This window comes from Trematomus bernacchii, unplaced genomic scaffold, assembly GCF_902827165.1.
Source record: "Trematomus bernacchii unplaced genomic scaffold, fTreBer1.1, whole genome shotgun sequence".
NCBI lineage: Eukaryota > Metazoa > Chordata > Actinopteri > Perciformes > Nototheniidae > Trematomus > Trematomus bernacchii.
In genome coordinates, this window is record NW_022987648.1 from 5,949,912 (window position 1) to 5,968,064 (window position 18,153).

At 39.2% G+C, this 18,153-nt stretch overlaps 1 protein-coding gene across 2 annotated transcripts in view; it reads right to left on the reverse strand.

Annotated features, from left to right (window-relative positions):
• Positions 1-16,844, reverse strand: part of glsb (glutaminase b) — a 51,382-nt gene extending 34,538 nt beyond the window's left edge. For both annotated transcript variants that reach the window (XM_034134669.1, XM_034134670.1), the window contains exon 1: positions 16,442-16,844. In XM_034134669.1, coding sequence (XP_033990560.1) covers positions 16,442-16,725 — 284 coding nt within the window. In that variant the 5' untranslated portion in view covers positions 16,726-16,844. The remainder of the gene's footprint in view (positions 1-16,441) is intronic.
• Between the last annotated feature and the right edge of the window lie 1,309 nt (positions 16,845-18,153).

Genomic DNA, 18,153 nt, shown 5'->3' on the forward strand with positions numbered 1-18,153 from the left:
GGAATGTCAGGTGTATGTCCCTGCAGGTGTGTTTCGGCATGATAATGGAATGCATGCTCTCAGCTGCAGCCTGCTGTTTTCAACTAACACACTTTAAAGGTGTGTCAACAAGCAAGATGTGACAGCAACCTCTCCTTCACCCAAAGCACCCGTTTACTGGACGCACACCATGAGGTGAGGGTATGCAGTGTTTCCCCTACCATTGTCTTGGCGGGGCGCCCTGCCAACGGAGCCCCGCCTGAAATTCCAGGTGTTTTTTTTTTTTTAATATATATATATATATATATATATATATATATATATATATATATATATATATATATATATATATATATATATATATATATATATATATATATATATATATATATGCAGGGCAGGGCAGGGCATTTAGCGGCAGTGACTCAACAAATGGCCTCTTAAAATGTATCGTCAGCAATGTATGACAAGCAGACTGCTTGTTTAATGTTAGACTCACACCAATAGCTCAATATGATCATAACACGATTGCTTTCATATCAGAGATCAGATGAAGTGGAGCTGCCTCCAGCAATAGAGGATGAGGCAGAGAGAAGCAGCAGCAGCACAGGGTTGCAGCAGGTATGTTATATGCTGTAGTCAGGTGATTTAAATGTATCAATGAAAGGAAGAAGTGTACACTGTAAAAACAGTTCCGATGGTGAAGTCAACAAAACTCAATTTTTTTATGTAATTTACTTGCCCTAAATTAGTTTTTTTTCAATGTGCGTTTAAATAAGTAACACGTAAGCAACAATGAGAACATGTTTTAAGAACTCATTAATTTGTAAATTAATATCACATTTTCTGAACTTTCTTTAAAAAGACGTTTTGGAAAACGTAATAAAAATGCTTTTTTCAACGCCACGGTCATGCCACGCCCTCAAACGAGAATACCGCGGTGTGAGACTTCCTGTTCCTCTTTGCACTGGTTCTTCAGCAGTTGGACACGTGTTTGCGTTGGATCCTCCTCAAACCATCGTAAAACAAGTAAGCATGCCACCTGAGTTATTAATTACTGCTTTTTAACTAGAAAGTGTTATTTACTTTTCTTGTATTCACTGTTTTGAACGAAACATCGACATTTTAATGCATGCCAGCGCCATTACTGCTGTTAAAGTTAGACTCAGCCCTGTCGTGCTCATGTAGTCTATTTCTTCACGCAAAGTTGTTGGGCAAAGTTTGCATCAAGTGCTTACCGACGCAATTCTGTTAAAAGTGGTTAAGTTAAGAGTACGTATTAAGAATCAACTCCGCAAACTGCTCCCCTATGCCGCTCTAAGCGTTGGCCCGGGCACCGTGATGCGGCCGCGGGGCTCAGAGGCTCTCCTGCCGTGCATGTTGTGCGATAAAATACCTCCGTTAAAACTATTCCCTACTACTTTATAACCCAGCGGTTATGTAAGAGTAAGTTACTAATGCGCCTATTTGATATTAATTCCTCTATATGTATTTCGCCGTTTGTTTTACTGTGAGCAATGAATTATCTTTCTACAATCTTAGTGTACCCAATTTAAACTCATAGTCTGCAGTTACAGCATCGAGTTGTTATTATACAAAATTAAGTGCAAACTATATTTTTCATGCTTATGCAACGCTATAGATGCAAATCCATGTTGGAATCTGCAGGAGAGTTAACGTTAGCTCTCAGTAGAAAGTCACGGAGGTGACTTCAGTTAAGGTGCATTCAGGCGCAATTCAGTAAAATTGTGTATTGGGCGAGGAGGCATGTATAACGTCAGCAAGATGTGTTCAATGTAGAACAGTAAAATGCAGTCTTTAGCGAGAAACATCAATAAATACAGTTTTATTAAGGAGATGTTTTACTACAACATAAAGTAGATATTAGACAGTATGCAAACGAGATAAAGGAGTGTATATTGAAGTTATTAGGATCTGCTGTGTAGAGAATCATGGAATTGTACTGGTATCTAACAATACCATCCTTAATAAATGCCATCCTTATAAATGTATATAAATACAATACCGTTTTAAATGATACTTGTGTTTTAATGTTTGATTCCATTAATTGAATTAAATATGTTTTGATGAATTCTACTGAAATGATTGTTACATTGTCATCATGTAACTATTTTGTTCTTTCATTTGCCTCACCAGAAAACAGTCACACCTCCTCTTGCCTCCTGCTATGGACTTCAGGTTCACATTAGGTAAGCCCTTGAGTGTGTCAGACTAGTTGTTGTTTCAGAGGTTAATTCAAGACGTGTTATGTTTGCATACCAATATAATGAGCATCAGGTAAACGTACCCATTTCTATTTTTTTAATCACAGATGGGATACTACTCAAAGTGATATTTTAAAACATTATCGACTCCATCATGGAAACCTTTGGACAGAAACGTGCCTTGCCCTGCATTCATGTAGACTGGCCTGCGCTCTCACTTATCAAGATAAAAGTTGAAATAATCGTCTGTTCTTTTTATTCTAGGACCCATGTGCCACTTTCAGGGTGCGTACGGGTGCTGGAAATCCTTGAAAATGCTTGAAATTGTACGAGGTGTTTTCAAGGTTTGAAAAGTGCTTGAATTTTGGGAATGGTGCTTGAATTTGGGATAAAGTGCTTGAAATTGTAAATGCTTTACTTCGCTTTTTAGATTAAAAGAAAATAAAGAAGTCGGAGCGCGCTTAATTGCTTCGCTTTTACATAAAACAGCTCCGCTCCGGCCTTCCCGCGCAATGCGCGTGACCGGCAAGTGTTTTTGTTACGTGTGTGACCTGGGCATTCTGATGAGTGATAGATGACAGTATGCCAGGAGGTTGCCATTTCAACGAGCGTTGGCTAGCAGAAGACAAATACAAGCCATGGCTAAGACGAGGGTCAAGCGAAGCCCAAGAGTAGCCTCCTGCAAAGTGTACAACAATAACGATGCGAGAGTCTGCGCTGACGAGCCACACCACACGAAAGGTACGCCATCGTAGAGCATTTTAGATTAGGCTATCGTTGCATGTAAAATACATGACACTTTTCTCTGTGCGCGGCAAAAGAAGCTCGCCAAAATGGCTTCACTAGTCTGGCAGTATTTTAAGTGTCCGAAAATGACAATAAAATAGCGGTATGCAACGTGTGTGTGAAGCAGAAATCCTGCAGCTCCACCCGCTGTGACGGACCGGTGAGCGGAGCAGAACACGCATTAAGAGTTAGACCTAACACACTTAGCTATTTTATCTACCTCTGGAACAAGCTAAACTAGTTATAAATATATTTATTTTTCACTGTCGGGTCACTCATTACTGGATCAGTGAGCTGCAGGAGATACTGACAGGCTGTCAGGGGAGAGAGAGAGGGGGAGAGAGGAAAAGAGAGCGGTATCGGCCGATACTGATTCCGGCGATCGGCTCCAAAATTGGCGATTGGAGCATTCCTAATAATTGTATACGATATGTTTTATAATGATTGATCATGAAAGTGTTCTCAAAGCTGGTAAAGTTGCAGCTAGTTTGAATGACTTTGTATACTGCAGGGTAGCTTGTGGATTTACTCCAGGTGGAACTAAAGTCTGATTTAACACTTGATTATATTTCACATCATTCATCCACATCTGTGAAGTAACTAAAGGGATTATATACATGCAGTGGAGGAAAAGTACACCATGTACCTCTGAACTGTAGTGGAGTAGAAGTACACCGTGTACCTCTGAACTGTAGTGGAGTAGAAGTACACCGTGTAACTCTGAACTGTAGTGGAGTACAAGTACACCATGTACCTCTGAACTGTAGTGGAGTAGAAGTACACCATGTACCTCTGAACTGTAGTGGAGTAGAAGTACACCATGTACCTCTGAACTGTAGTGGAGTAGAAGTACACCATGTACCTCTGACTTGTGTTTACTGCCAACCTAAAAGTACCTCAAAAATAGTAATCAATAATGTATTGAAAAGTTATTTGGCTGATCGTTTTATATTGGCTCAGCCAGGTTATATGGGATGCCCAGTCTACGTACAGATGGGTCACTCATTTTAAAATATTAAACTTAGTTTTCTTTTCTAACATTTTTAATTTGTCATCCTCATGTAGAATGCTATTATGAAACACACATTTGGTTGTTTATAGCATAAAGAACATCTGATTTAATGTGAGGTAGGGAAATAATCATTTGAGTATAAGTATGTGTATATAAATATGTCATTTACAACAGCTGTAAGATGCTTGAAAAGCTTGAAAATGCACCTTGAAAATGCTTGAAAAGTGCTTGAATTTGACTTTGGAAAAGGTGTAAGAACCCTGATATAGGTTCCGGCAACTCAATTGTGTTTTATAATTTACTTTATTCTCGTGTGGTTCTTAGCAGATTGTTATTTGCATTGGTTACACTTAATATCTGGGCTTTTAATTGTAGGCTCATCTCAGCTTTTCATATGCAGAAAAAATCACATTAGTGAGTTTACCCAACTCCTATAATTGCTTGGAATCGTTTGACACATATTTTTTAAGTTTTAGCAAAGTAACACATTCTTGAGTAGAGGAAAACTAAAGAAAGTACATTTCACCAACTCAAAAAATGCAAAAGTTGACTAAACTCTTAAAATTGCTTGGAATCACTTGACACATATTTTTTAAGTTTTACCAAAGCAACAGTTTTTACAGTGTAGGCTACATGATAAGAAGGGAATACAGTTTGAATAAAAGTAATACAGTACAGTGTAACACTGTACTGTATTACTTTTTAATGTACAAATACTTTGTTACTGTACAATAACAATAATCCACAGCTCCTCTCTGCTCCCTCGTTGGGGGGGTACCCGAGCAGCACCCTGCCAAGGCAGTAAACCTAGGGGAAACACTGGTATGTATAACTAATTTAAACTATTTGTTTCTATACATTTGTTTACCTCACTATTACGTTCACTCGCTCATAACAGTGTTAGAATGCAGTGCCAAAAGCTTTTGCACCTGCAGGTAGTACATTTAACAAAAAAAGATAATAATAAAAAGCATACACATTTTCTTTTTGTATGTAGTCTAGGGTCCCTCTAACAATGCAACATACAATAAGACATGCAATAAGACATGCAATAAAATAGTGCAGTAAACATAATGATGCAAGTAGTATTTGCAGGAATAAGAAACACATCATATGTAAGATAGAATAAGATAAACCAAATGTATATACTGTAGTAATGTTTCCTAAAATGTGTGGATATTAGTCATAAGCAGATGTACAAAAGAAATGTATCAATGAACAGTGGGTTATAATTTGTTTAGAAAATAGTTTCAATGTAGACAGTACTCAACACTGAAATCTACCATCAGGTATGCAGTTCTTTGCTGCATCTATAATATTTTGATTATACAAACATAATGCAGTTACGTGTGCCTCACGTAGCGTCTGAATCAGTGTTATAGCAGGCCAAAATTCCAGGAATTCTCCATTCTTTAGCTCCGCCCAGCCCTCTGTGGCTCTTGGATTAATAAAGCCAACATTGTGGCCCGTTCACATGCTGGCCATGACACAGCAGCAGGGTCTGCAGTGGAGCTCACTTAGAGCAGTGCATTTAACACATTTATGTTACCATTCATTACCTCAATTCATTTTCGATTTAAATTAGAGAATAGGTTATATATTTTGTAAAAATACATAAATAGATCATGACAAGTTACCCCCAACTTTATTACTTTTTTTTAACTTATAAACAAACACATAGAAAATGTAATACAACTTTCAACTGAACGGTTAACTCTTTAAAGAAGATTTACTTTTTATATAATTGTATATAACTATGAACATAAAAGTAATGAGTTTATTCTTCCCAATTCTACTTTTGGTATTTATTTAGATAAATTCATATTCCTGTTTGTATAAACCACGATGATGTGTACATGTCTGCAATGTATGTGTATTTTAATACTTTTTCAATAAATAAAACTATTTTTTTTTTTAAATCACATGAGCAGCTTTGTACAGAATCAGTATTTAAGTATCAGTATAAAATCATTGTCTCTGGATAACTTGCAGCAGCTCTTCAGCTTGATTCTGTATGGTCTACAGTCCCACTCGGACATCCTGTTTCAAAATATTGGGCATCCCATTAAAGAAATTATAATGCTGTTCAATACAACCTTGAGCGTAGTGTTAATTTCGTTGACTAAAACTATGACGAAATATGTTCGTCAACGACCTTTTTTTCCATGACGAAAACGAGACGATGACGAGACGGCACCGACGGCAGTAAACAATAACTGTAACGAAATCATCATGCAATATCGTTGACGAAAAGTGACGAGACGAAAATGTAGTTTACTAAATAAAAACTATGCCAAAATCTCTCTTTACTTTCGTTGACGAAAAATGAGGAGACGAAATATTATTAAAGATAACGTTACATCTCTGATAGTCAGTTTTTCTCCCAGCAGTTCCATTTCCGGTGCTGCGGCTGGGCAGCAGCTGTGTGTCTGTGCTGCGCGCGGCGGTACATTTGAATTACACCGGGCAGCGGCATTATATGAACTGTCAGGAAGACTCGGGTCTAACTCATGGTCTAACTAACCTTATTTAACAGAAAATAAAATGGAAACAACAGGGCTTTGGAGCAGTGGTCGCACTCGCGTTAACCGAATACCCCCCTGTCAGCGCGAGTGAGTGATAAATTGTGCACTCGACGGGTAATAATGGATTATGACGGAAATGTTACGATCCTGTCCGTCAAAATGACTGCTTGGGAGAAAGAAACGATGTGATATTTGGGCCCATTTTCGCTACAATGAGGCGGAGAAAAAAAGCGAATGCATTGTTTTATCAGAAGGGAAGCAATGTGGCCATAACACAGCTGGTAAAAACACCACAAACCTGACCAGATACTCTCTGCAAAGCTGCATTCTTAATCATTCAACCTGTGTTTTTCATCAAATAAGGACAAGATATAATCTTATTGTGAAATAAATTTGACTAAAATGACAAATTATTGGTTTTGGCTAGACTAGTTTGACTGAAATGTTCAATATAATCTGATGACTAAAAAAAGACTCCGTTTTCATTGACAAAAAGTAGACTAAAATAATTAGTTTTCTTTGACTAAAATAAGACTAAAATGCTCAGACTTTTAGTCGACTAAATCTTGACTAAATAAAAACAGGATGAAGGTGACTAAATATGACTAAAAAGGAAATTTAACACAGGACTAAGACTAAATTAAAAAATAGCTGACGAAATTAACACTACTTGAGCGCAAGTCATTTTCCATTAAAAGCCAATGCTTCTGATCCAACAGTGAAAGTGTAGCTGTGCAGCATATCGGCCACATCTGCTCCTCCTCCTCCCTGCCATCATTTCTTCTCCTTTTAGCATACCCTCTAGTCTCCACAGAGTAAACACTCCACATACAGCCACGGTAACTGCGTCTGAAAATGTGCAAACAAACCAAGGGCACTAAAATGCTGTCTGTCAGGCATGCTTAATTCAAAGGGAGTGTTATTGAGCTCACATCTATCTCGCCAATAGCCTTTCCATACAGCAGTCAACAGGTGCAGCGACTGCAGAAAACATGTGGGCAAATAAGGAAGTATGTGGATGATTAAAAAGGCTACTGGGGCTCTAGGGGAGCTTTGTTAACTATGTGTGTTTTGTCATCACAGTTTCTCAGCTTGGACTAGGGAATAACTCATTATTCACAGAAACAAAGGAGTCAAAATCATGGCCTTAACAGTACCAAGCATAGGAGAGTCTAATGAAAATGGTGCTGTTATAGCTTTATACGAATGTATGATTCACTGTTTTCTAGATCGATACAAGTTGACAGCCCAAATTTTGCCTAGGTACTACAGCTGCTAGCTTGATGGCTATGAGTACTAACAATAGCCATAATCGTTATTTGTGTTCATTACGATGAAAATTATCATTTTGGGGCAGTGGCTCTGGAAGGAATCGTGAAAAGGGACGGATGTAAGGGTTGCCGGCTTGGCAACTTTCTTGTTAGATTTAGCGAGTCTTGAAGCTACCGCTGCTAGCTAATTTCAATTGAAAAATGTTGACAACACTGGGTAGTTGTTTAAGCTTTAAAATATACTGTACTCTTGCTAGCTTTTTCTTCTTCTTAACCTGTTAAGCCCCGAGCCTGTTTTTCAGGTCTCAGGCTTGAAAATGACATTCCCAGAACAAATTACTATATCTTCACTTCTAAAAAGGGGTAAATTAATAATCCATTTTCTCAAAGCAATTATAAACCTGTGAGTTGGATGTAGAAAAGTCAGAATCAATTTAGATTTTTTTTATTTTAAAGTAAATTCAGATTGAACATAGTAAAAAAAAAAAACATTACTTATAGTGAAAACCACCCTTGAATGATGGGATAGTAGACTAATGGCGCATTTCCACTACACGGTCGGCCTCGGCCACACTCGGTACGGCTCGGTACGGCTTGGCCGCGTTGGGCCTTAACAGGGCCGACTCACTTCATGCTGCGCTTCCATTACAGTTTAGGAACTGGGGTAGTTACTATAGTAACGCAGTGTAGGCGGAGCCGTGACGTCATCTTCAATGAGAAATCCAGAAACACAACACAGCCGTTAGCTGTGAGCACTCAGAGCTCACAGCTCCTTATATATGTTCAGAAACTCGACAAAAGTTAAACAAGTACACACCACAGACTGCCTGTGTCATGGTGAATACAGTCGCTGCCTTATTTATGTCTGTATAGGCCGTTGTTGTGAGTGTGGACGGTCGGGGCATATACTGCGTTAGCTTAGCCAATCTCCATCTAGAAAAACACGAATTTTAAAAGGTTTTTCGCCTGCCGTCTGTCTGCAGACTTGACAAAGCATTAATTCATGGTTTTTACTAACCGGTATCAGTATGTTGTTACTTCGGCATCATTTTGAAACGTGTATTACAATTAAATCACGGTCAAATATGTCCATCTTGTTGTAGTTCTAGCCCTCTTGCCAGCGCTCCTCTCTCTAGTTTAGCATACTCAGCCCGACTCAGCCCTGTTTGTTGGCCCCGATAGAACCACAATTTTCTAGGGCCAGAAAAGAGGGGAAAAAGTGGCCCCGCGCCGTGCCGCGCCGGAACGAGGCCTAGTGGAAGCACAACCAAAAAAGGGGACGGCACGACACGGCACGCTTAAAGCGAGCTACGCGCTGCAATGGAAATGTGCCATAAAAGCTTTAGGAATCCAAACTATAACATATAATAAGCAGTGGCGACTGGTCATTAGGGGCAGGTGGGGCACAGCCCCACCTAGTGTCAGCAGAAAGTATTACAAATAATGATTACAAAAATGCAAAAAAAAAAAAAAGAAAAATATATAAAATATATTTTAAGATCATGTTTAATCATCTGATTCGTCTGTACATTGCTGTTTTAGTCTGTGTTCTTCTAATTAGTGTGTCTACAGTCACAGTGTGTGCCTATTGAGCTGTTTAGAGCCATGTGGGACAAAACCTGATTATGCCCCTTCCTCTCGCTGTGAAGTCAACGGTGACTGTAAAAACTTCACTGCGCATGCTCAGAGTATTTTGTAATGTAATGCGTGTGGCAAAAAAATAATGACCAGAGGGGCACGGAGCTGCCATCCCCACCATACGTCATCTCAAATCATTCAGAGCTGATTGGCTGTAAGTACGTGTGCCGCGAAAAGTGTGGTGCTTGAAGAGGAGACGAGAGAGCTGCAGTGGCGCGTCCTAAAACCAGGAAGTAAGCACAAAAAAGCAATGAGATTTCTCCAGAGGATTTTAGAAAATAGCTCGAAATAAGATCTGTGGGAAACGTACCTGTTAGATAAATGCACGTTTTGATTAGCCGGATAACATCCACATGTCTACCCTACTTTTATAATTTTTTTATCATAAATCTATGGATTAGATTTATGATAGACTTTTGAAACTACAAGAACATAAGGAGGACTTTTACAAAAAAGTAATAGAAATGTTTGTCCAGAAGGATAGGAAAATGGACTTCATCTTCAAGTCAAGGTAAGACCGCCATTTTATTGAAAATGGGATCTTACTAAGAGAGAACAATTCAATATTTAAATGATAAAATTACATTTTTTGGGTATCCTTTTGTTGAACTGTCTGTTTAAAATTAATCGAAGCATCAGACAAAAAAAGCTTTTGAAAATAATATTATATTTTGGTTTAGGTCAAAATATAATATTTGTAAACCTGAAGAGTCAGTGCCAGTGCCTCAGCAGCCATGAACCTCACTGCACGTCACTGCACGTCACTGCAGGTCACTGCAGAAGCTTATATATAGACATCTAAGTTTTTTGTGCCCCACCACTTTTGTACATATAAAAACGCCACTGATAATAAGTACCCTGTATCAAGATTGATGCAGAACAGGTGACATTTGAAAAAAAAACACTTCTGGGGTCATTTGGGTGGATTTTCCATATCTCTGGCCCCCCTCGGTCGATTTTGATGATTGACACCTCTTTTGAACTGTTAGAGCCAATAGAATCGAGGGGAAGTTCCTAAATCCATCTAAACATTACCATTGGTGAATGGAGTGATGCTCAGCCAGAATGCCCAAAACCGGAAGCTGGGTTGTAGCTCTCACACACTTGTTTTTTGACAAGAATGTTATGATGGATTATCAGTAATCATTTCAAAGTGACACAGACACATTGGATTAACCTTCAGCAGCGTTTTTATGCATTTTAATGCAATTGAACACTTTTGATCAGAAAACAGCAAAGGTAATACGTATTTGCCGTTTTGGCTCCGTAAAGCTACGTTGTGTGTTGTCTTGTTTTGCCTTCGCTGCCCTGACTTCTGGTCGCACAGTGATGATACACCTATATACCTCTAGAATCTGTGGAATCTCAGCTTTCATTTGATATTTTGTTTGTGCAGATCCGATAAGTAATAAAATATTTCTACCGTGAGTTCTGTGCTAAGTGCGTTAGCATTTTTTTTGCTTAGTGCTAATTCAGAGGCTTGGTATTACCCTTGAGTTTCGTTTAGCTAAAACTTGTTCATATCGTCAGTTAGCTGGGTTTCTTCCCGTTAAGTGGGTATGACACATTCATAGGTTGTTAAATGTTAAGAAGCCCTGAGACACAGTTTTGTGAAAAAAAAGCCCGCGCTTATAAGCTTACCAAACCTAGCTATGAGGTAGGGATGTTGTTGGTGAAATTCATTGATGTTCCATAACTATTAGCTAACAAGATAAAATTAGAAAAATAAATGTCAATGTATCACCGAGTGTTGACATACACTTCTTTAGTACAATTTGCATCATGTTTTTTTCCCCTCAAATTCACCTTTCTAATATCCATTTTATTGCGGTCATTAGATCTCGTGCAAACATGTTTATTCAAGTTTCCCGCCAAAATGTTGATTTTACAGGACTAAATTTGAACAGTTCATGATAACGTTACAGCTTATCTTTGTACTGAACTGCCTAGAGCTTGAATGCATCATAATGTATCTCAATGGACCCTCACTCCAGCTTTGTTAATGTTAGCTCTGTTATTTAGCCAAGCAGAGAATCTAATATGAAACAGAAAGACAAGCCAACATGAACAATTTTTCTAAAAATGCCATAAATAGTGACTGACAGCTTACTTCAACAAGAGGGAGCACATTTTCATATCACATAGAGCGTGTGTTTGTTAGCCGACATGAACTGAACTACATGTTCAAAGCCAAAGGCTGTTTGAACTGCGCAAACACAATCAGGTATAAAAACAACCAGTTTCTCTATATTGGTACATTTAAAAATCCTCTTCCTCTTCACAGGCAGATGGCTCAGGACATTTGCATCTGGATGACTGCTCATTGGTGTAAGCAGGACACTTTCACAGTTTCCTGGATACCACGTAAAGATTACATTGCGATTTTGAAAAGTCTTTATGCTCTGAAGGCGTTTTAGTTTGGTTAAACACAATTCCATAATTCAATTAACAGCACTGACTTACAATATTAGACATTAGAGTCTTAATTCCTGAAGATCTACAGATCAGTTGTCCGGATGAAGGTCATTCGCCACTAGATATAAATCCTGAACAGTAGTTCGTTTTTTTTAGGAAAATTATGTGATATGAAAGATGTGAAATGGAGATGTCCTGAACTCAATTTTAAAGATGCATATAAATCTGGCTGTAAAATTCAATTATCTGACTGGAGAGCATATCCTAAGCAGGGTCATATCAGTGACCTAACACATTTCCATAAGCAGTACCAAATATGTCTTTCAGTTTCTGTCATGTGTTTCACATCAGTCATTTTTGATATATTTTAATCCTATCCACATCCACCCACTTAAACTGTAACCAATCCCATAAAGTAGTCAGAGAATTGGCAGTGAGCCAAGGACACGGTTACTGTACAACATAAGGCCTTAATAAGGTAATAAGTAGCAGTGTCAGTTATACCAGACAACAGCTTCAATGGTTTGACTTTTCCTCATTCATTTACTGCTAGCCTAAAGCTCAGTTCTCATTTTGTTCCATTTGAAAATAGAGAAATCACAGTAGAGCTGGGATTGTTTCTCAATGCACTGAATGGAATGTGAGTCATGACTAGCTTTTTGTTTCAGAAGTTTATCTTGTGAGTCATCATCATTAATGTGTAATCCACACGGGGTCACCATCACGTGCATCAACAAGCCTTTTTGTGCTGCTGCTGACCACAAAAATATGAATCAAAGACTAAAATATCGGGTCAGTTACCAAGGACACGACGTCCTGAGCATCTGAACATGTGCACAGATTCAGATGCCTCAATTCGGTTTCACGTAAGGACACTAATGGCGCATTTCCACCATGGCGCGGAGCGCGGTTTAAGCGTGCCGTGTCGTGCCGTGCCCGTTTTTGGTTGCGCTTCCACTAGGCCCGGGGCCACTTTTTCACCTCTTTTCTGGCCCGACAAAATTGTGGTTCTATCGGGGCCAACAAACAGGGCTGAGTCGGGCTGAGTATGCTAAACTAGAGAGAGAATCGCTGGCAAGGAGGCTACAACTACAACAAGATGAACATATTTGACCGTGATTTAATTGTAATACACGTTTCAAAATGATGCCGAAGTAACAACATACTGATACCGGTTAGTAAAAACCATGAATTAATGCTTTGGCAAGTTTGCAGACTGCGTGTTTTCTAGATGGAGATTGGCTAAGCTAACTCAATATATGCTCCGATCGTCCACACTCACAACAACGTCCTATACAGACATAAATAAAGCAGCGACTGTATTCGTCATGACACAGGCAGTCTGTGGTGTGTACTTGTTTAACTTTTGTCGAGTTTCTGAACATATATAAGGAGCTGTGAGCTCCGAGTGCTAACAGCTAACGGCTGGGTTGTTTTTCTGGGGTTCTCATTGAAGATGACGTCACGGCTCCGCCTACACTGCGTTACTATAGTAACTACCCCAGTTCCTAAACTGTAATGGAAGCGCAGCATGAAGTGAGCCGGCCCTGTTAAGGCCCAACGCGGCCAAGCAGTACCGAGTGTGGCCGAGGCCGACCGTGTGGTGGAAATGCGCCATAACTTTCTTACCCTGGCCATTTATTTTTTCTACTGCACTTACCAAGCTGTAATATGAAACCTAGGCTTCTCCCTTGGGTTTCTGCTGTATTTGACAGTTATCAAGCTAATTCTTAATGGCTTCAGTCCCCTAAATACTATTGTTGTCCTCGTCAACAAGTTGTAGTTCATAGTAAAATGAAAGATTTTTGTTGTCCTTTTTGTCATGTGAAAACACATCTGCTTGACCAATAACAAGTGACACAACTTGACAACCCTAAAAGCCCCCAGGACTTGAATTTGGCGTCACCTCCCTAGAGATTTGCTAATTTACTTCAGGAACTCGTTTTAGAGTTTGGGGAACTACACATTGTGCGACATTTCACAATGTTCTGAAATGAAATGGGGAAAGGGCTTTGAGAGAAGGCTCCTGACGGGAGTGAGGTTATGCAAAAGCAGTTTTGGGAGCATTGGCAGAGCATATCCAACACCACAGTCCGTATCTTAGTGATGATACCGCCCTAAAAATGTACTTGTGTAGCCTCCTTTCTGGGTCAGTAAATATCCTAGTCATTTTGGCAACACTGAGCTGGCTCATAAAAACTGCCTAGTTTTAAAGGGAAACACATTGACTGCAATCACTGTACAGAGAGCCAGTTGGCTGCAAGTGTACAACTCCAAATGTGAAGTAGATGAGAACAACAAGAACACTAGATATTTAATGCACACAATAAGGAATATAGAACAATGTGGCAATTAAAAAAAAAAAGACTAACAAACAGACTCAAAGACAGTTTAGTCCCCAGAGCAATCATGGCATTGAACTCTTACACTATTAACGCTTAGTCTTCCTCCCTATGCAATATTATACAAACATAATGTATTATGCTATACTAAATTTGATTATTTCCTGCACTTTATTTTATGTATTTTATATATGAATGCTGCGTGTCCTTGTTGCATGTTGTCTATTATGAATGTTTTGATTGCACCATAAAATGAGTAGCTTTACTCTTCTCGTTGTACTTGTATACTGACAATAAATGCTTCTGTATTCCAAAAATGTTAAAACAGAATTGGATCAAAAATTACACTATTAATCTGAATGAAGAGCTTTGCCAAACTAATACACAATGACAAGAATTCACCTGGATATAGATTTCACTTTTTTATAGGAGGAGCCAGGATTTCTGTTGTATATTTATAAATGTTTTTATATTGTTTATATTTTGGCATTGGTCTTTGTTTATAATATTAGGACTTATTATTTTGTAATCAATTATGGGTTGGATTAGTTGGGTCACATGGGTATGGGCTGCACTTATAGTAAATATAATCACCTGTTCACCTGTGTGAGATGTGTGTGGAAGAGAGGGTGAGAGGGTCGCTGTACTTTTCATAGCTGGATTATTCGGAAAAGATATGTTCCCTCAAGTTATAATAAGTTGATTTAAAGTAAGATTTTGTTCTACGCATTTTTGGTTCTCAGCATTCATTTTTGATAGCGTGTCTGAATAGGCAACCAGGCCTGACCTCAGCGACTTTATTTGTTCCTGAAGTCGCTACAACATGGAAAGCTGACAGTAATGGGCTTCGAGCTGAGAACAAGTTTTACAGTTGTGTCATGGGAGAGTGCACCTCACTGTTCAACCATACAGCTCTGCAAATACCATGAAAACATGTGTTGTTGTATTAATAGATACATATGATAATATGGTAAAAAAAGTCTGTGTATTTTGTAGATATAATGTATATTCTAAAAAGTGTTGCTCTTAATATTTGTCATTGTTTATTCCATAGAAATAGCTTTGAGCTTAATAATTATCTTGATCCTTATACTTGACTGTTAATCTGTAAATACAAAGGGCAAATGCAGTTAGGACTAAAATAACTGATTAATAGTGAGACATGACCACAAAGACTAGGAAAATAGTACAGTTTGGACACAGGGTAGTGACTTACAAAGCAAGGAGGGGTTAGGAATTATGCCTACAGTACTTCTCCAGACAATAAAAATAACAAAATATGTCAGGGAATGATAAGAACTGCAAATATGCACAAATGGTTTGCATGCAATTTGCTACATGGAAACAACTTAGAATTGAGAAATGTTAACATTACATGTATTAATATGTTTTTTATGCATTACTGTCACATGAAGCAGTTAGAGACACTTAATTGTTCCACTTTCAAACAACCCACAGTCATGCTGTTCAGTACAGATGCCGTCAGTTTGGAGCCCGCCAGCTGCCACTTGACTGACAGTAGGAGTTCACAGCATAAATAACCAGAAGCTACCAAACCGGTTCACACAGCCAGCAGTCATTATAAACAGTAAACAAAGCAAAGTCAATGTATATTCCTAAGAGGGATCGAGTCGCAATAAATGTAATTTTAAGGTCATGGTTTACATGTGAAGGTCGTTGTTGTATTGTTGAATACAGTGTACATGTGTGTTTTCAAGAATGTACTAGAATGTGGATTTTCTTATCCCCCACTTCATCTCTGACTGTAACAGAGCTAATGCTGTTTCACTTTCAAAACCTGCCGCACAGTGCATCGTGTTACCTTCACAGGGACAGATAACTAACCCAACGTTAAAGACAAGCCGGCCAAGGCTAAATACAAGCTAATTAACTTTAGGCTAAGTTGCAGTGTCGGTATTTGAAGGATTCATAGCTGCTTGGCACAAAGCCTCCGGAGGCTGCTGGTATTCAAGTCTCGCATGGCTCGAAAGCTGCTGCTGTGAGGCCGTTACAGTTAGCTGGCTATAATATATTATACATACACGTGTGAAGGTTTTTTGGGTCTTGCTTTGTATGAGCTCAACGCCTATATCTTAGATTTTAGTAAGCACGTTTTGGGGCGCTAATTAAATGGTTTTTAATACAGCGTGTGTGACTTAGCGTTAACATCCGCTCGAGCCTTTCTGCGTCATGAAACGCTACCATGGTGTCAGACAGTGTATTCAGCAAAGAAGTACTTGAAACCTACTTGTCAATGGCTGCTTCTCTGCTGACACCATCCTTCTTGAGCTGTTCGTCCGGCTCTACGGCACCTTCAGTTTTCGTGCAGTATGAGCGGAACGGGGCGGCGCAGGGCGCGGTGCGGAGCCCAGGGCGGTGCGGAGCGGCATGGAGTCGAAGAGAAGCATCAACGGAGGCGGTGCCGGAGTAGCGGGTCGGTAACCAGCTCTTCTGTCTGGAGCCGGACAGGGGACGCTTGAGGGTGACTTCAAATAACTCCTTCAGCACTGTCGAACACCTAAAATGTAACATTTCAATCCTGTCAGACAATTAGAGAGAAAGTCGTGGTTCCTAATGTATATCCGGTAGCAATTGAGTAGTCGTTGAGAAATGTCTCCAACCACGCTGACTGTCTGAGGGGCGATGACTCAGAAACACCGGCGCCCAAAAATAAATACAAGGACACGATCACGCCCCCTCGGCTCCTATTGGTTGAAATGACACGATGTCTACGCCCTGAGATAATAAATGAAGATTTGACGCTCATTATTGGAGTGTCCTCGTGTCTATCAATTTCTCTTTTTTTCTCTCTTTTTTTTTTTTACAGTAGGGTGATTGAATCGCTTTGCACATTTCCCTCTGATTATAAACGTCATGGAATGTTTAAGGGAATTATTGATGTGCTCCCCCTTATTCAAGCAACACATGGTAGGATTCTTATTTTATTCCCCTTAGATATTAAGGTTAAACAGCACTGTGGCTCAGTCTGGCATCTTGTTTTACTTAGGTGAGAGGGCACATATCACACAGTCTCCAGGACTGACTATTGTAGCTGGAAGAAAATAGTTATAGTCTTTCTTAAAAGTTAAGATAATGTGCACTTCGTATTTAATGCAGGTATGTCCCCTGTTGTTGTCTGTGACCTGAGGACCCCTTGTGTGGTCCAATGGTGTCATGTCGACTCACCTCTATAGATTGGCAGATAATTGCCATTTGTGGGGGCTGCATTATAGTGCATCCAGAGTAAGATAAGTATAGCAAAAATAAATACAGACCTGTAGAATAGATGGTGATCTCTGTAATTCACTTGCATTGCTCATCCTGCATTCTCCTTAGACAAGCTCCCAAAACGTGCAGCATTAGACATAGTCGGTCTCCTGCAGCTTCTTCGATTCAAGTCGCTCTGCTCACAGATATGTCCTTTTAAGATATGGTAAAAAAGATAATAGAAATAAATGGCAAATGGGCCAACGTCGCATACAAAGTAAGATGTTATAGATTCCATATACAGATGAAAGTATTCAAATAGAAAATACTATCAGACATAACTTTATGAAACAGACAGATATTTTTGATCATCGCAAAGGTATTGCCAAATACTGAATGTTAAAAGTAAGTGTTAATGAATTATTAATTTTCCTTCCTATAGTGATTACTATTCATCTTTTGTTGCATTAAACAATAATATAACTGTAGTATGGGAATAATATTGAGAGGCTTGTGTTTTATGGCCCCCAGTACAGTCTTTAAGGCAGTACACTCAGGTTTACACTCAGGTGGTGTAACTACCCCACTCCCCCAGCCAGCCTCTCCAATGAGCGAAAGCCAAAGAAGGGCCCGGCCATACAGACTGTGGTTCCGGCATTGGGCCTGGGCCAGTTACAGTGAATAAGGCGGGATTTAACGAGCCAGGAAGCAGAAATCCCTGACAGTTAAAGTTCAGGGCAGAAAACTCCCATA